Below are 20,308 nucleotides of genomic sequence, written 5' to 3'. Positions count from 1 at the left end.
TTCTCAATCTGAAGGATCTAAGGAAAAAATTTAAGCCTCAAGTTACAATACTAAAAGTTGCAGTGCTACCTGGCCAACTGGCTGGAAGGCATCCATATTTGTATCCATTTGCACATGTTCCAAAGGAAGGTGATCCCACAGAATGTGGAAATTATCAAACAATATCATTAATATCACATGCTAGTAAAATCTTACTGAAGGTAGTTCAAAAATGGTTACAGCAGTGTGATGGCTATGTTTGCATGTTAACTTGGCTGGGCCTGGTTGAGTGCCTGGGCAACTGGTGGTCGTTAATCTTCATGAAGAGACTGGCAATCAACTCCATGGTGGGATCTACCACAAAAGCTAAGTAGCTGCCTTTGGGATATGGTCTGCTTCCTGTATTTAAGGAGAAGCTTTGAGAATGGTCTCTAGCATATGGCACGCTTGGGCCCTGCATGTATCCGTGTCATTGCTCAGCAGCCTGCTATTCTCTGCCGACCTTGGGACTTACAGTGGACTTAAGTTAATGGCCTGCCATGTAGATTGGTAACATCGGGACTGTGCCTTTTTACTTGTCAACTTTGGGACTTCTCAGCAGCTGTCTGAGTGAAGAAACGCCTCTAGCTCCAGTGGGCCGGGAGCAGGAGGCAGAGCTGGACCCAAAGGTTGAGGGGCTTTCACCCAACCCCTAGAGCCTGGAACTTTGAACTTGTACTTAAAGCCTCCAGATTGTAAGAGATTAAACTCCTCTTTCTTAAGGCCATCACATATGTGGTATATTCTTGTCAGAGAGGCACTGGGTAACCAGAACAAGCAATATATTGACAGTGAACTTCCTGAAGTGCAAGCTGAATCCAGAAGAAGATGTGGAATGAGGGATATCATTGCTGATGTCTGATGGATGTTGGCTCAAAGCAAAGAATACCAGAAAGATATTTACTTGTGTTTTATTGCCTATGCAAATGCATGTGATTGTATGGATCATAACAAGTTATGGGTAGCATTGAGAAGAATGGGAATTCCAGAACACTCAATTGCACTCATGGGGAACCTGTACATAGACCAGGAGGCTGTCATTTGAACAGAACAAAGAAACACTGCATGGTTTAAAATCAAGAAGGGAGTGTGTCAGTGTTGTATCTTTCCAATCAGAATGCTGAGCAAATAATCCAAGAAGAAAGACCATATGGAAAAGAATGTGGCATCAGGATTGGAGGAAGAATCATTAACAACCTGTGATATGCTGATGACACAACTTTGCTTGTTGCAAGTGAGAATCACTTGAAGCACTTACTGATGAAGATTGAAGAATACAGTCTGCAGTATGGAATACATCTAAATATAAAGAAAACAAAAACCCTCACAACTGGACCTATAAGCAGTGTCATGATAAATGGAGAAAAGACTTTACATTGCTTGATTCTACCGTCAACGCCAATGGAAGCAGCAGTCAGGACATCAGATGACATATAGCACTGGGCAAATCAGCTGTAAAGGACCTCTTTCAAGTGCTGAAAAGCAGATATCTGCTTGAGGACTAAGGTGTGCCTGACACAAGCCATGGTATATTTAGTCACCTCATATACATGTGAGAGCTGGAAAATGAATAAGGAAGACCAAAGAAAAGTTTGTGCTTTTGAGTTGTGGTGCTGGCAAAGAATGATGAAAGTACCATGGACTGCTAAAAGATCTAACAAATCTGTCCTGGAGGAAGTGCAGCAGGAATGCTTCTTGGAAGTGAGAATGGCCAGACTTCGTCTCACCTACTTTGGTCTTGTTGTCAGAAGGGACCATTCCTTGAAAAAGGATGTCATGCTTGGTAAGGTGGAGGGTCCATGAAAGAGGGGAAGGCCCTCAAGGAGATCAATTGACACAGTGGCTGTGGCGATGAGCTCAAGTATAGCGGGGATCATGGAGCTGGTGCGGGACTGGTGGTGTTTCATTCTGCTGTGCATAGGGTTGGTATGAGTTGGAGATGACTCGATGGCACCTAACAACAATTAATATGTTATTTATCTTTCTTAGCTTTTTGTCATTCTAACTGATGGTACAAGATTAATATTTATATTAATTTTTCTGATTTTGATTAATATTTCTGGTGTGTCTGTATGACTCAAGGCAATTGCACCAAACAGAACTAATGATTATATTCCTTGTTGCTATATAATCACCATATAAAATATAAAACAAAATACCAGTTTGACTTCATAATGCCCTTGCTGAAGCAGTAGCAATTAATTTAATCAAATATCCACCCATGATTAAGTATGTTAATGAGAAGTGACCATACAGTGCTTCTTCTACCTACCAAAGTATGATGCTTGCTTTAAGGAAAAGAACTTGTTTGAGTTGCATACTGAACAAGCTGTTTGGTTTTTTAGCATGAAATACAAATTGCCAGACAAACTATGATTACTTAGAGTTGTCATTTTGTAGACATTTTATTTTAAAATGCATAGAATCAGCCTGCAATTTTATGTAAAATAGCTGACAGTATTTGTTGCTGATGATCAAGTTCAAGTTTTTAAGTGAAAATGAGAATTTGAGAGAACTTGTATCTATACTACTGTGAGTCTGAAAGTTTCCCAGTACTTACAGATTTTTTTCTGATAAAATCAATGGTGATATTAATGAAAAAGAATTTTGAAAAATATTCTATATAAATGTGTCAATGGGAGGTCTGCATAACTCAGTGAACACTAATCTTTTCCAAATGACTCATATTCAATGACACAAAATGACGCACTGAGCTTCAGCAATTAACCTCAGTAATTAATGACACCAAATTGTATATGTAAAAAAAAAAATGTTGAAATGGCAAATATTGCAAGTGTAGTTGTTAAACATACATTTAAAAGGTTTTAATGCAGAGGAAGTAATTAATATGTGCCTAGTGCATGGCCAAGCTCATTGCTGTGGAATTGATTCTGACTCATAGTGACTACATAGAACAGAGTAAAACTGCCCTATAGGGTTTCCAAGACTGTCATCTTTATGGAAGCAGACTGCCACAGAGTGGCTGGTGAGTCTGAACCACAAACCTTTGGAGTAATAGCCAAGCACTTAACAAATGTGCCACTACAACCACTTCCAATACACAGTAATCACTTAGGAAATGTAAATCAAATGAAAGGGCAACCTAGGAGCTATTGTGGGAAATTGGCACCACATGAGGCTGTCTCATTGAGATACAATTACAAGTCTAGTGAAGTGAGGGAATAGAATAAGAAAACTAAATTGCTAGAAGTTTGTAGTTAGATTAAAAGTAATAACGGGACTTATAAAAGAGTGTCATTTGTAATGAAAGTATTGCGTTAAGAATTTATGAATCCCTGAATCACATGGTACTTTTCTTCTCTTCTAGTTGCTTAAAGGGGTATGTTAATAATAGTCTATCATTCTTTGACCTGAGTGAGCTTGGTGTCGGAAAATCCGGTTACTGCAGGTACTGACTTACAAATTATAACTATCTTTCCTGCTTGTTTTTGCCATTTCATGTGCTCCTTTCTATGTATTAATGAGTCCGTTTAAACGATCATTTTGGTAGTTTTGGAAAATTAAAAACAGTTTTTGGTCTTCATGCTTTGTCCTCCGATTTTCACAATTCTTTGGTTTTTGTATTTCAGATATCGAGATTATAGAGGCCCCCCTTGGAGTTCCAAACCTTATGAGTTCACCTTACAATACTGGCATATCCTCGCTGCCCGATTGGCCTTCATTATTGTGTTTGAGGTTAGTCACAGACTTAGAAGAAAATTACTATAGATAAATATTTCCCCAACTGATTTATCAGTTGTCTCTTCGAAGTCATTTCCTCACTGACTTCCAAAAAAAAAAAAAATTGTGTGGTTTCTCAATAAAAGGTTCGGCTACAATGAAACCATTGTAATAAGAGCAAAAAAGCAAGTACAGAATAATGTAAGAAGGTAGATTAGTGCATATTTGTACTAGAAACACAGGATAGAGGAAGGTACTACACATTTGAACTGAAAGTTTAGTGTTGAGTTTCCATGGAAGCAGCAGTCAGGAAATCAGATGATGTGCTGCATTGGGAAAATCCACTGCAAAAACTTCAAAGAGCAAATATGTCTCTTTGAAGACTAAGGTATGCCTGAACCAAGCTGTGGTATTTTTAATATCCTCACGTGTATGTGAATGCTGGACAATGAATAAGGAAGACAGAAGAACTGCTTCATTTTAATTGTGGTGCTGATGAAGAATAGTGAAAGCACCATGGACTGCCAGAAGAATGAACAAATCTGTCTTTAAAAAGTATAGCCGGAGTGGTCCTTAAAAGCAAGAATGGTCAGACTTCATCTCCTGTACTTTGGTCATGCTGTCAGAAGGAACCAGTTCCTGGAGAAAGGTATCTTGTAGAAGGTTACTGAAAAAGGAGAAGACCCTCAATGATGTGGATTGACACAGTGGCTGCAATGATGGGCTGAACTATGGCAATGATTGTGAGGATGGCACAGCAACAGGCAGTATCGACCTGCTGTGTGTAGGGTCACTATGAGGTGAGATCAACTCAATGGCACCTAACAACAACAATAACCAAATTTATAAAGGAAAGGATGGGATACATCATATTTGGCATCTGATAAAATAATGTATATAAAATTGTCAGGGTGGAGAAGCATATTTTCAATAACTTCAATTACAGTTGATCACATGTGTATTTGTATAAAGGACACAGGATGATTCGTTGAGTGATGCCTGAGAAACTTTTATAAAAAGCACATAGATTTGATTGTCAGAGTCATGCAATATTAGATTGACATCCTTTAAAGGAATTTTGTAGAAGTTACAGTATTATTACCTTGTTTTTATGTAACTCAGTGATACAGTAAAGCACTTTGCACTAGAATATGCTGAGTGCTCTCTGATGCAGCACTAAGGCCTAGGGAAACACTGAATGCATCTATTTCCTATGGCTAAAATTACAGAGAGAAAACCTGACCAAAGCTAAGACTTTGGGGAAAAGTCTAATTAAAGACATCTTTGCCTCTCAACTGATTTTCATAAAGTATTTCAAATTTTGTAGTGAAATGTTCTTTACATGGAAAATGAAATGCTTACCTGTAATATCTCATCCAGATCTGAAATTCTATTACTTAATGACTTTATGAACTTCTAAAAATGTCTCCTGATCAAATACTTTCCACTTTATTACAGGTAACATAAGGGCTTTATGCATATTTATGATTTAGGAAAGTAATTTTTAATGTATGTGTTTTTATATACACTTACTTTTTAGTGTTCTTTATTCAAAGGAGCCCAGGTGACATAGTGCTTACAGCATTCAGCTGCTAACCAAAATAATAGCTGTTTGAACCCACCAGCTGCTCTGCAAGAGAAAGAGAGGCAGTCTGTTTCCATAAAGATTTACAGCCTTAAAAACTCTATGAGAAACTTCTACTCTGTCTTAATGGGATGCTATTGGTTGAAATCGACTCAGTGGCAGTGGGTTTGGTTCAGTTTTGATACTTTATTCAAATTTACATCAGTAATATTGTGTAATAAGACATTTCAGCTCTCTCATATTTTACACTTTTTAGATTGAGAGCGATATCTGTCCACGAGATCTATCCATGTGTAGACCATTTCTTCTGCCTACTGTATGTTACTTCATCAAATGTAAATACCATATTCACCTAGGTTGGATACCAAGACTTACATCAATCCTGTACCTCAAATAAATGTCAATTAATAGTCTTGGACATGTTACCTCATGGACATGTTTAAGGGTTTCTCAAGAGTATATGCCTAGGTGTGGAATCTATCGTTTAGGTGCACACTCAGTTTCAGGAAATATTGGCAGATTGTTCTGCAGATGACTGCAAGTTTTTACACTCCCAGCAGCAGTGGATGATGGGTGAGCTTTCCCATTTCCTTGCCTTTTCACCATCTCCTCACATGACCTAACTTCCTAATATTTTCTAAATTATTCTTCAATGTTGCATAGTATTCCATTGTGTTTATGTACCATAGTTTGGTTATCCATTCTTCTGTTGATGAGCACCTAGGTTGTTGCCATCTTTTGGCTATTGTATAGTGCTGTGATGAAATGGGTGTGCATATATCTGTTCTTGTCCTGGCTTTCACTTCTTTAGGATATATACGTAGCAATGGGATTGCTGGGTCAAATGGTATTTCTAATTCCAACTTTTTAAGGAATCACCATACTGATTTCCACAATGGTTGTATCATTTGACAGTCCCACCAGCAGTGTACGAGAGTCTTAATATACCCACATCCTCACCAGAATTTATTTTCTGTCTTGTTGAACTTTGCTCTGGTGGCTTAGTGCCTAAGGCATTTGACTGCTCACCAGAAGGCTGGTGGGCAGCCACTCCTTGGAAGGAAGGTTGGGCAATCTACTTCTGTAGAGATACCACCTCAGAAACCTAAGGAAGGGTCGCTGAGTTGGATCTGACTCCACAGCAGTGAGTTTGGTTTTGTTTGGTTTTGAACTTTACTATTAGTTCTAGGGGAGCTCTGGTAGCATAGTGGCTAAGACACTTGCCTGCTAACCAGACGGCTGGCGGTTCAAACACACCAGCCACTCCTCGGAAGGAAGGTTGGGCAATCCTACTTCCGTAGTGATACTGCCTTGGAAACCCAAGGAGGGGTCGCTATGAGTCGAGTTTGACTCGATGGCACATAACAACAACAACAAATTAGTTCTAGGGCAAGATGGTATCTTGTTGTTTTGATTTGCATCTCTCTAAGATGCCATGTTCTTTTTCATATATTCTAGCTTCTTGTATTATTTGCTCAGCATTCATACTGAGTAAGTGTGGTGGAAGGATACAACTACGATGCACATCTTTCCTGATTTTAAAACACTCTGTCTCCTCTTGCTCTGAACTGGTTCTGCATGAGCACAATTAAGTGTTCTTGAATTACTGTACTTCACAATGTTATCCATTATTTGTTATGATCCACAATGTGGAATTCCTGTGCATAGTAACTAAAACACAGGTAAATTTTCTGGTGTTCTCTACTTTCGGCCAAAATCCACCTGATATCAGCAATAATGTCTCTCATTCTGCATCCTTTTCTGAATATGGCTTGAATTTCTAGCTGCTCCTTACCTATGTATTGCTGCAAGTATTTTTGAATTATCTTCAGCAAAATTTTACTTGCATGTGATATTGTTATTGTTCAAAAATTCCCACATTCAGTTGGATCACCTTTCTTTGGAATGGGCACAAATATGGATTTCTTTCAGTTGGTTGGCCAGGTAGCTTGTCTTCCAAATTTCTTGGCACAGATGAGTGAATACTTACAGCACTGCATCTGTTTGTTGCAACATCACAATTGTTATCCTATCAATTCCCGGAGCCTTGTTTTTCACCAATTCCTTCAGTGCAGCTTGGCTTCTTCCTTCAGTACCATCAGTTATTGATCATTTGCTACTTCCTGAAATGTTTGGATTATTTTTGGTGCAATGACTCTGTATTCCTTCCATCTTATTGTGATGTTTCTTGTGTTGTTCAAAACTTTGCCCTTAGAATCTTTCAATATTGCCACTTGAAGCTTAAATTTTTTCTTCACCTCTTTCAGCTTGAGAAATGCCAAGATTGTTCTTTCCTTTTAGTTTTCTAACTTCAAGACTTTTCACATTTCATTATACTTTACTTTGTCTTCTCAAGCTGCCCTTTGAAGTTTTCCATTCAGCTCCTTTACATCATCATTCTTCCATTTGCCTTAGCTACTCTATAATCAATGGCAAGTTTCAGTTTATTCTGACATCCATTTTGGTGTTTTCTTTCTTTCCTGTCTTTTTAAAGACAGGAAAGATACCATCTCGGAAAACCCAATGAGGAATCACCACAAGTTGGAGACGACTCAACAGCACATAAGAACAACAACAATTTGAAGATGGTAATCTTCCATATAAATTTTATAATTCATGAATTTCAATTACTCCTGAATGGCATGCAAAAATTTTGGCTAGAATTACATTTGTAGAAATCATTGAGGATACTTTCACATATCTATAAAATTTTTACTGTTTCATTAATGAACATGGAATTTATTATGTCCTTTAACAGAATTTAAAAAATATTCCCTATAAGTTTGTTCATTCCTTTTAAAGTCCATTTCTATAAACTTTATAGACATTCCCTGCTGCTATTGTGAATGACACCTTTTCTTTCATTATATGATTTACTTAAGTTTTCTTGATGTACTGGAATACTGCTGATCTTTTTAAGATGAGCATAGTTCTTTTTTCAAGGCTCTTACTGGTTCTCATAGTTCTTAAATAAGTTGGATTTTAATATTACCATTAATATTAATGATAGTTTTCCTTCTTGATTTCTTTTTTTTTTTTCTTTTCTTTTGCTTGCCTTACTGTGTTGCTAGAAATTTCTACATTATGTTAAACAGTAATGGTGTAAGCAGTCATGTCTTGTTTCCAACTTCAGTGGAAATACTTCTGAATATATTTTTATTTAAGTATGATATTTGCTACAGTTTTATTTTTATATATTTATTTTAAAGATAAACTATCAGTTTAAGAAAATTTTTTTTTCTCACTGGCTACTTAATAGTTTCTCAATAAGTGGATATTAAACATTAGTGAATTTTTTTTTTTTTATCTCTTAAACTAATCATATCATTCCATGAATGTATACATTTAATTTATAGATTTCTTCCTTTAATGTTGAACCACACTTGCATATTAACTTGTCTATGTAAATCAGTTCATTGGATAATTTATGACCATTTTATAGGATTTGGAGTATATTCTTTACTTGTTTGAACCATAAAAACATTTTTCAATTTTTTCTTTCTCAAGTAATATTACTGATTATTTCTGTAGATCACTACATATCAGATATTTGGTCAGGAATGAAACTCCTAGTTATCTGCTTTTATGTATAAAGGAAAATATGACCTGATTTACTATGCTTTCCTAGATATCTTCTACTTTGCAATGAAATTTTCAAGAACACATAACAAGCACAGTGTAAAATTCCTTGTATTCTTCACTTCCACATAAGGTTATTGTTTACTAGAAGATCATCCTAATCCTATTAGTATTAGATTTTTTTTTTCCTTTCTGACATTTTGGAAGCTCTACTCTTATTCATAAAAAAAGAAAAAGGATGCATTTATGATCAAAAGTGTTAGTATTGAAATAGTACTTACAATCAGCCAAGCCTTTTTTTTTAAGCCATTCACGTATGTTTTGTCATTTAATCTTCATGCCAACTCCTGAAACATACTATCATTATCACCTTTTCAGAGATAAGGAAACTGAGGCAGAGAGAAGGTAGGTGATTTGCCTAGGGTTACTCACCTAATGAGTGTCAGAAAGGATTTGTTCATCACCGGTACTTTTAACCATTAGACATACTGCCTGTTGAGTTTTGCTCCTGTGCTTTTATGTTTAATATATAATACATTTTGACAGTTTATTTTTTAAACAGAGTAATATATTTTTATTATAGAAAAACATATGTAATAGTGATTAAGTGTTAGCTTAATTATAGAGTAAAAGTTCTTATGCTGGAGATTGAGTCTGATCCAGCTCTCCACACAGTCCATATACTACATGGTCCACATGCTACATGGCTTGTACTTTATTTTTATGATTTACTGGACATGCTTTCTCCCTGCACATGCCCTTTCTTATTGTATATTACAATGTACATCATAATAGTATTGTGTAATATGGAAGGATTTTATAGACTTGAATTTAAGATTCATTCAGTATTTATAAAATTATTTTAGCATGTGGCAGTGAAGAGAGAAAACAATCCTGTTTCCTACTACCACTTAAGTGTTCGAGGGCTACTGTAGTATTCCCAGTCAATACAACTGTTGAAGATATTAACATTCTAGATGGTAGATACTGTACTCTCATGCATGATTTTAAGGAAAATGCAACATTGTTCATGATTGTTCTGTTTTATAATTAGCACTCCAGAATATTTGAAAAACGTATTTTCTCCTCTTAAATCTGCAGCACCTTGTTTTTGGGATCAAGTCTTTCATTGCATTCCTGATTCCCGATGTACCACAAGACCTATATGATCGAATAAGACGAGAGAAGTACTTAGTCCAAGAAATGATGTATGAGGCTGAACTGGAACATTTGCAACAACAGCGGAAAAGAAGTGGTCAGCCTGTTCACCATGAGTGGCCTTAGCTGAAACCTGTTACCCAGTAGAGGTGGTATCATTAGTTGGAAGGAGCTATGTCAGCTTCAAATTCTAGGGGGAATCTAGGATGAAAGTATACATGGTAAACTGCATGTGTGATATGTTATTTGGAAATACATTACAGCCTTCCCTGAGATTTGTAATATCTGGCTTCTAGGGAAGAAAAATATGCCTCAGAACCTTAAAAAATGGTTAGATTAACATTGCAGGAAACCAGGATATAATTGTCAGAAGATGCCCCAAGGAGTTGTGTGTTTGGAGACTTCTGCCTTCCATCAGCTGGAGTGTAATAGGAAGGATGGTGATGAGGTTCTAAACACAGGTCACCACATAAATGTTCAAAAGCCTGGCAGAACAACTTAAAGCCTTGTGTGGTTTTCAATCATATGTCAATCTGACTTCCAAACCTTTGTTCCTAGTTGAGATGCTTGAAAACAATGACAAATCAATTATTGCCTTTTCTGTCAGCACTCAGTCCTTCAGCTTACAGGTTTGTAGGAATTGTCCTTGCCTCTTACTGAAATCATGGATTTGTGCCACAAAGGAACTTAATGCTGCTTTACATCAACTATGCAGTTGAAGAGTTACACATCACCTTTGGTATTCAAACCAAAAACTTAAGATTCCAAAAAGAATACCATTCATTAAAATGATATTTTATTGCATTGGCTACATCCAAATCTGTTTTCTCTTTGGCAGAGCCAGTTGAAGTACACATATATGTATATTTTTTTCATTAAAAGCCAATAGAGCCACATACTTATACAATATGTGTGGTCATTTTTGTATCATTTAGCTAACAATTAATTCGTACTTGACTATGGCATGCCATGTTATAGTGTGTTTAATTTTACCCTCACTGACTTACTTCAACTGTTCTCACAGAGTGTTAACTTCAAGTTAATAAACATTTTTTCTTGTGCTATTAAACCTTGACAGTATGTAATGCCATACACGATATGCCATTGTGACTTGCAAAGCCAGATAATAACATTTATGCTTTTCCAACAATGTATACTCTTGCTCATGAGCTAATGAAAACAATGCATGAATATAAATCTATATTATTTGTAGAAAGATATTTTTTAAAATTTTCACTTTCTTTTACATAACTTATGGGAGTTTTCTGTTATTATTTCTTTGCACATTAGTCTGGTTCATTGATTTGATAGATTGTTTTTCCCTAGAAGGAAAGTGAAATTAATTGTTATAGACATCATTTTGATTTTTGTGTAGATGCATAGCATTAGCAAAATTGAGTCTGATTTGAGTTGCTACGTTATGTTGATTCTGTATCTGTGAGTATATCTGTTCACAGACTGAGGAACAGGGAATGCCAGGTGTTCAACTAAAGCGAGTGCTGTTGAGGCATAAACTGTGGAGATGGGATGGAGTGACAGAGGAGAGATGAGGGAAAGAAATGTGTGTTAGAAAACAAGACATTTTTCCTTACAAAACAGTCAAGGCCAGCATTAGTTTTTCTTCCCTGGGTGGCTGGGAGTCGGGTAAGGGATCACACACACACGCACACGCACATATACATACACACACACAACCTATTATTTTTGCCCAGTGAAGCAAAACCTAGTTATTTTGAAAATGTAAAAAGACCACATTAAACACAATGAAAATTAAGTGACTTTGCATATTCTTTATTGTTTCTCTAGAAAACTATTTTTATAGTTTCAGCACTGAAAATGTCTTGCTTTTATTTTTTTTTCTTCTTTCCCTCTGGGGAAAAGCTGAGAGATTACAGTTTTTGATGGATTTGTCTTGTCAAAAATATTTTATTTTCTATTTACCCTGTGATTATGATCAGGGGGAGGGCCCTCAGACTCTAAACTTTCCTCACGTCCTCTTGCCACGTGGCATTCCTCCATTCAGATGACAGACAGTTTCTTGTTCTGACACCTGCTTATTTATAGCAATCATTTCCACTAAAGCATTTAAATATATCCATTTTTGTAACTCCCTTTTCTTTGTTAGTAAAATGTATACAGTTACCAGGAATAAACACTTTCTATGCTATAGTGGCTAAGACACTTGCCTGCTAACCAGATGGCTGGCGGTTCAAACCCACCAGCCACTCCTCGGAAGGAAGGTTGGGCAATCCTACTTCCGTAGTGATACTGCCTCGGAAACCCAAGGAGGGGTCGCTATGAGTCGGGGCCGACTCAACGGCACATAACAACAACAACAACAACAATGCCCAGGGAAGACACAAATAAACCCAGCATTTGTGTCTTTCCAAATTAGGTACACAAGACAGAGAGATATGTCTTATAAGGGCCAAGAATAAAGATAGGTTTGTCCTTGAGTATTCTTCTCTTTCCAAATTATTTTTACCTGGCCCTCCCATCAGGCAATTATTGACTACTTACTTGTGGGCAAAATACAAAAAGAGAAAGTTATTTTTAATAATGAAAAATTGTAACACATTTATTTATAAAATGCCTTCTCTGATACTTTTAAAAGTGATTTAAAAAATAAACACAATGAAAAGAATACCCAAATTTTCTTTTTGTGGCAACACTACAGTAGTCTCTAGTTATGCCTTTGTCACTGTTGGCAGTAAAATATGGACAGCACCTCAGCAGATGTTGGCTATAGATGACTCTGCTTTAGCTGAAAGAAATGTTTCATATCATGGTGTTCACATGAATACAAATTATTTCTCAAAGATATATAGCACACGCTATTCTCAGGAATTCTGTATCACATGAATGCTGCTTATATATTTTCAAATTCTGTCTTCTCAAGCAACTAGTATATATTTGCATGCAGGCTGTCTTGACAAGTTGTTCATAGTTGAAGAACTTTCACATTGCAATGTGTGGAAAATTGCTCTTGATCATAGCTGAAACGGCTTGCGATCGCCTGAGTCTGTGCATGCACTTTCACATAAAATGCTGCTGAGAGAATGCATGCAATACAACTCTGAATGCTGCACATTTTACCAAAATTTTTCAGTGACTCTTAGCACAAGCTATTGTAAAATGGAATGAAAAGGAACCTTTTTCACTTGATCAATTATCATTTGATATGATACTTTGCCTACAATTTGCATGTTAAATTTAATCCTGCTTTTTTTGTTGTTTTGTTTTAATAATAAGTTGGAATATGTGTATATGGGGGAATCCTCTTTCTTTAGCTGTACTAGGCAATAATTTCCTGTTTTTCAGGCCCTTGGCCCATTCTTAAAATGTTTTGGCTATTTATCTTCAGATGATATCAGTGCTTTTCAAAGCATCTCTCTTAATCCTACTATATGCGAGATATGTGAGAGAAGGAGCCTGATGGGTTCTAGTGAGCCTCAATGCATCTATCAAAAAGAGGTACTTTCTCTTTTTCCACACTTATGTGGGCTCTATCTATCACCACCAGGATCTCCTTGGGATGGGAATTTTAGCAGAGATATAATGCATGCCAATGAAGTCAGCTACTACTCCGTACCCAACTGTCCACTTGACTCTATTAAATAGCCATTTTTCTTTTCTTGACTCAACGGTCAGAATTGAAAATCCAGGATCTCTGATAAGTTCATTAACTGATAATGGCTGGATTAATTGGAGGCTGGTAGACATAGACCCAGGCTGTATGTGTGTGTATGTGTGTGTGTGTGTGCGTGAGAGAGAGAGAGAGCACATTCCTGGACGTTCTTTTTGTTTAAGAATCAGTGGGTGCTTACTTCCTGTGATCAATATCAATTTAGTTCTAGTATGGTCAGCAAGTCTTACCTTTCCTGATTCTCCCTAAATTCACACTATTATAATGTGCTTTGAGGATAGTTCTAGATTTTATCCAGGGGCTCAGTTAATATCTAATCTCATTCCTGATATCCTAAGTAGCTCAGATCAGAACAATTTAAGACAGGTCTGGAAAACCCAGATTCTGATGGAAAAGCAAGCATTCCCTCATGCTTTTTCCTGTTAAAAATTAAATGTGCTAGCATTACATTGTATGACTTTACAGTACATTAATTATATTACTTTGGATTTCAGCTTGAACTATTGATTGGCCTAGGTCCCTGTTAGGAGCTCTGGTAGCGTAGTACCTAAGGCACTTGACTGCTAACCACAAGGCTGGTGGTTCAAACCCACCAGCCACTCCTCGGAAGGAAGATGGAGCAATCTACTTCCATAGTGATACTGCCTCAGAAACCCAAGGAGGGGTCACTATGAGTCGGGTCCGACTTGACAGCACATAACAACAGCATTATTAATCATTAAAACATGTACTCAAACTGCCATAACAAATTATAAAGCCTATTTTAGGAAACTTTGCTATGTTGAGCAAGACTGAATGAAATTTTAGGTGTGTTTAATTCAGGTTAGTGTTCTTAAATGAGTGAACAAAAAATAATAAAGGTACTTTATTACCTTTATAACGGATATTCTAAATCAGTGCTGAATTGCTCAGGTCCGTGTAAATGCAGCCTTCCTGTATTATTCTATTACAAATAAGCAATTTGGAGGTTACTCATTTATTTCCTTAAATGGCTATTATGTTAGGGTATAACATTAGTACAGTCCATGAAACTATTATTAGCCTTTGAATGGGTCAAAACCAGATTTTTTTTAACTGGGAACTGGATATTCTGAACATCTAAAAAACAGCAATTTTGAGTGTTTTGGTCGGTTGTGCATGGGTCACTATGAGTTGGAACCAACTCATTGGCATCTAACAACAATGACAATAACAGATAAATAAATTGTTTTTTTGAAAATTCCTGATGACACAGGTCAAGATCCACAAAAGGTATCACCATTATATATTGCTTCTCTTGATTTATAGTACCCTCTGATGTTTACTCCTCTGTGTGTGTGTGTGTGTATGTGTGTGTGAAGCCCTGGGTAGATCAAACATAACGGGCACTATGTTTACTTAGTCACTGATAGACCCGCCTTACTGTAGTAGATTTATGTAAGAAATATTAGGGTGGATGATTATTTTTTTTTACCACTCCCTGACTGGTCAAGAATATTCACATTGATCATTTGAATACATTTCAACACAACTTATTTTTAAAAGAAATAATTAAAATTATCATATGTCTATATGCATCCTATAAGCATTTTTCTTAAAATTAATTAATGGAATAAACACAACATTTTTTTTAAAAAAAGCAAAACCCAGTTGACACCAAATCAGTTCTGACTCATGGTGACCTCATGTACGTGAGAGTAGCACTGTGCTTCGTAGGGTTTGGAAAGGCTGAGTTTTCAGAAGTGGATCACTGTGCCTTTCTCCTGAGATGCCTCTAGAACTCACACCTCTAAACTTTTTTTTTTTGCAGCCAAGCAAGCTAACCATTTTTACCACCCATGAACTTCAAACACAACATTAAATTTTGAAGTACTCCATGTCTCTAATGATAATGTTAACATGAATATTAAAAAGCATCATGTTGCATTTCTTTTGAGAGAGAAAAATATCATTATCAGCTACCATTTCCCTCCCTAGAGCAGCATTATTTTTCTAGTCTGTATGCAAGTTTACTATGAGAGAAATTGAAACATTGATATCCCAAGTGAGACCTGTGTGTGATTAAAGAGCCAAATACTTATGTTTGACATTTTGTCTTCTGAAGATAGATAGCTATTTCAAACACCAAAAGTGCAGTCTTCGAAAAGCAGACTTTTGAGTGTGTGTTATCCCTAAAGATATCAACCCCAAATCTGGATTGATCTGGTGTCCTACCCATGGTAAGGGGAGGAAATAACAGCATTAACTCTTTCCAAGAATTACAAGTAAAAATAGTCTATTTGATAATTTACTGCCAATTATGAATTATAGTAGACTAATTTAGATTTTTTTATTCCTTTAATATTATCATTGATAATATTGATGAAATTGTAGTTGTCTGAAAAAACAGATTATACTTTAAGGTTATTAATGTTGGATAAAAGAAGTTTATACTAAAGCTAGCTACTTTGCAATATTGAGGCTGAGCACTTGAGATTTCTATATATGCACATGTGTGTATATGTGCCTGAAATTTCTGTAATATTTTAAAACAATTGATTTCTAAGTTGACAAAGAGAGACATCTCTATTTTTTCTATTCACTGATCTGATGTTTGTAATTGCTATTTGATTAAGATTGTAATACCATGAAATATTTCAATAATATTTACTTTGACATACTATTTGAAAGCCTCGTGGTCTGTGGTTTCTTTCTTTTTCTCTTTAGAATGAAATGATATAAGTCCATCAAATTTCAAAATAAAATTCATATTAAACAAGTGTTATTGGAATTACACAAAGAGAGTTCCCCACCCTGTTCTTTTGTGCTTAGAGATTTATAGTTGCTTTGAACTTTGCATTGAGTCATAAATTTGGATTGAGATGCTGTTTATTTATCAAGGTTTACATGTACAAATGTAATAATTATACTATGAATATTGTATTTTTCAGTAATAAACTGGTCTATATTTACAACAATAGCTTTCTCTTTTTCAAGAATTTAGGACCTTTGGAAAAGTTACTCTTTGGAAAAATCTATTTAAATTTTTATATTAAAAAAACTACTATCTGGAAATTTATGCCATAACTTTAATTTATACCTTATATTTGTTTTCTTATTTATAATTGTCAAATTTCTCCAGTAATATATCCACTCAGCCAATGTCTTGCAAATGCTGGAGAAAAACACTGAAACATTTTACATTAAATATCTTTATACTGCTGACAACAATTACTGAGTGTTTCATGGAGGTCATTCATTGCCCTAAATACTTTATATGACTTACCTTCTTAAATACTCATAATAACCCTATTAATTAAAGACAATTTTAGCATTTAGTTGGTGAATAAACTTAGGTGTAAAAAGCATTGCCGAAGATTACCAAGATAATTGTGCTGGAACTTGCATTTGCACCTAAACTAAGTTTTGATGGTAATCCTTGACCTTCATAAATAAGCTGCGCTTCTTGCTCCAAATAGAGATGAAGACAATGTCAATCATGAAAATACATTCATTTGGAATGAATTTTTGGTTATCTAGTGCTGCTCTAACAGAAAATACCACAAATGTATGGCTTTAACAAACAGGGGTTTATTCTCTTACAATTTAGGAGGTTAGAAGTCTGAGTTCAAAAGTGCCAGTTCTAGGGGCTGGGTGAAAGCCCCTCAACCTTGGGTGTCAGGTCTGCCCCTTGCTCCTTACCGTATCCCACTGAAGCTGGAGTTGTCTCTTAGCTCAGGTGGCTGCTGGCTTCTAAGGCTGACAAACCCAAGGTCAACAAGTAAAATGGCACAGTCCCAAGATTATCAAGCAATACAGCAGGCCACTAGTTCAAGTTCATTAACAGTCCCAAGATCAGCAGACAACATGGCAGGCCACTGAGATGACGACACTGCTACATGCACGATCCCATGTTTAGAGATTTATAGTTATTGTTGTTGTTGTTGTTGTTATGTGCCGTCGAGTTGGCCCCGACTCATAGCGACCCCTCCTTGGGTTTTCGAGGCAGTATCACTACGGAAGTAGGATTGCCCAACCTTCCTTCCGAGCTCTAGACCTTTTTCAATGTTGTCTTCTTATATACTAGAAGCAGACCACCTCCCAAAGGCAGATACTGAGATGCTCCAGCAGATTCCACCATGGAGGTGATTACCAGTCTCACTGTGGTGAATAACAACATCCAGCTGCCCAGCCACTCGAAACCAGGCCCAGGCAAGTTGACACACAACTTAAGTACCAGAAAGAGGAATAGAAGTAATTCTGTTCCTTTTTTGCTGATATCTGTAACTGTGTTTAAAAGGAACAAACCGGCATAAAGTTTAGCACATTGTGGGCCATTCTAAGAACTTGTTACCCATAACTTCATTTATTGAGACTATTCACAGTCATTCTACAGCAAAAAATAGCCACAAGTTTAACCCATTTCCATTGAACTTGCTTCAACTGAACTTGTCACTGGACACATCCATTAACATACCAGCTGCCTTGATGCGACTGTGGGCTGACATTGCTAAGGTGGTATGAGCATAAGAGTGGACTAATGGCTGCATCTATTGACTGTGCACTTACACAGAAAATATGGTTTCTATACCCCATGCAAGTTAGCTTTCCTGGGTATTCCCATCCATTTTCTACCCAAAACACTGATTTTTGCTTGTTTAGTTCAATGTGGAACAATGGGTGGGAAATCCCTATACTGACCTCTTAAAGTTCTTCAAGGTAATGTCATAATACTATAAATTCCATTATACAAGAGAAGACATATTGTTTTAATAGTAACAATATAATAAAAATAGTATCTCCCATTTCTAAGACATTTTAATAGTACTTAGGGTAAGAGAATTAGGGGATTAAAAAGCAAGAGATTCCTCAAAAGCACTTTGGGAAAAGTACTGACCTAGTGAAATAGTCTTAAGGATGTCACACAGAATTTGTGAGTAAAATGAAATAAACTCGTAAGATATATTTTGTTTTTGTGTATTGCCAAATAAAAATTCACAACCCTGAAATGTATTCCAAATCACATTATATATATATATATATATATATATATATATATATATATATGTATACACACACACACACACACACACACACACACACACACTTTCAAACTCAGTGTTTTTCTTTTGTTTTTATTTCAATCACGAGATGGTAAGCTTTTTTTTTATAATAAGCCATTGTGGTTTGATTCAGATTTCAATTATTAGCTGTTATTTTTAAAAAGTTCTAATTTGTAAGAATTTCATAACAATTGAAACTTTTGAAGAACAATTGCACTTCCCACCTTGCAGACCTTTATGTCAAGACCCTAATTAGCCTTGTTGGGCCTCAGTAATGATTCCTGAAATTCTGCTCCTTCTCATTTCAGGTATTTCTCCAAGCATACCCCCTTTTATACTTCTTCTCTCCTTTCCCAAATTTTTTCTCATCTCTCTTACAGTCCACAGCCCAGTTCTCCTCTGCCTTTTCTCTCCTCTCTTACTTGAGCGTGGAGGTAAAAAGTAAGGTGCAGTGGAGGAGAGAAGGTAAGTATTGGGCTGTGGTTTATAAACACCAAAACCCCATTTTTTCTTTTTAAATCCTTCTATTGATTCTTTTCCCTCTTTGTATCATCTTTCTCTAGTAATAAATATTGGATGTATAATTTTCCCCTTATCCTTCTTTTAAGGCTTTATTCTCCTGGCTAGAAAGCTACTTGCAAGATTATTTTACATCTTGCTGTCCTAACAGCCTCCTATGGGACATTTTTCTCACCCTCATCCAACCCTGAAATCTCCCTTGAGGCTTCTTGATGAGCACAGAAGTCAGTTTTTCATTGTAAGGTTATAGAAAGAAGAAATGCTGCACTAAGGAAGGGAGCACAGTGTTTAGTTATAATTGCTCCCACTCACCCACACACCAGACTCTACAGCTGTGCTTAGCTGAATTATTTTTAAGGTTTGGTCAGGACATCTGTGGTAACAGGAATGACTGGAGTAAGACTTAAGGTAGAGGTGGGGTGTGTTAATAGCAGTTAAATGTTCCAACCGCAACAGTACTATGGCGGGGAATTCTACATAACGGTGAGGTGTGATTGGGTGTGGAGGACTGAATCCCTTGTTCTGTCAGTGGTGTCCGTCCATGTTCTTCTTTCCCATTCTGCCTCTAAATTCTGAGATATTTGATATATTAAAAAAATAAAAATTGAAATTCAGTATGACATGAAGCAAAGAGACTCATTCCTTTAGTTACAATGAAACTTAGTCTTTTATTCAAGAAGGAAACCACCAGATTATAAAAAGCCTGGCTATTTTTCCTCATCTGAAGTTGGGGTCTCCCAAAGAATATTCTGGGAATCACTCATTTTATTCTATTTGTAGTTATAAATAAGTATATATAGACATTGAAGGAGCTCTGGTAGCACAGTGCCTAAGGCATCTGGCTAACTAGAAGGTTGGTGGTTCAAAACCACCAGCCACTCCATGGAAGCAAGACTGGGAAATTACTTCTATAAAGAATTACCAACTTGGAAACCCAGTGGGGGTTGCTTTTAGTTGGAATCAACTTGATAGCAGTGGGTTTTTTGATTTGACATTGGAAGTGGCCTCTGTTCTCTAGCAGTGGCAACTATATAAGTCTACTAACCAATAGACAGGAAATATGTGGATTATGTGTATATGTGTGTATGAGCATATGCTGCC

At 36.3% G+C, this 20,308-nt stretch overlaps 1 protein-coding gene across 1 annotated transcript in view; it reads left to right on the top strand.

Annotated features, from left to right (window-relative positions):
• The window catches only part of ANO3 (anoctamin 3), a 629,748-nt gene extending 619,601 nt beyond the window's left edge, over positions 1-10,147 (top strand). Inside the window, exons 26-28 of the mRNA XM_007951966.2 lie at positions 3,347-3,427; positions 3,609-3,714; positions 9,965-10,147. Of these exons, the coding sequence (XP_007950157.2) occupies positions 3,347-3,427; positions 3,609-3,714; positions 9,965-10,147 (370 nt within the window). The remainder of the gene's footprint in view (positions 1-3,346; positions 3,428-3,608; positions 3,715-9,964) is intronic.
• The last annotated feature ends 10,161 nt before the right edge of the window (positions 10,148-20,308 follow it).

Source organism: Orycteropus afer, unplaced genomic scaffold (genome assembly GCF_000298275.1).
Source record: "Orycteropus afer afer isolate SDZICR_OR568_19922 unplaced genomic scaffold, OryAfe1.0 scaffold00321, whole genome shotgun sequence".
Lineage (NCBI taxonomy): Eukaryota > Metazoa > Chordata > Mammalia > Tubulidentata > Orycteropodidae > Orycteropus > Orycteropus afer.
The sequence above is the reverse complement of the archived record's forward strand: the minus strand, read 5'-3'. Positions and strand labels throughout refer to the sequence as shown.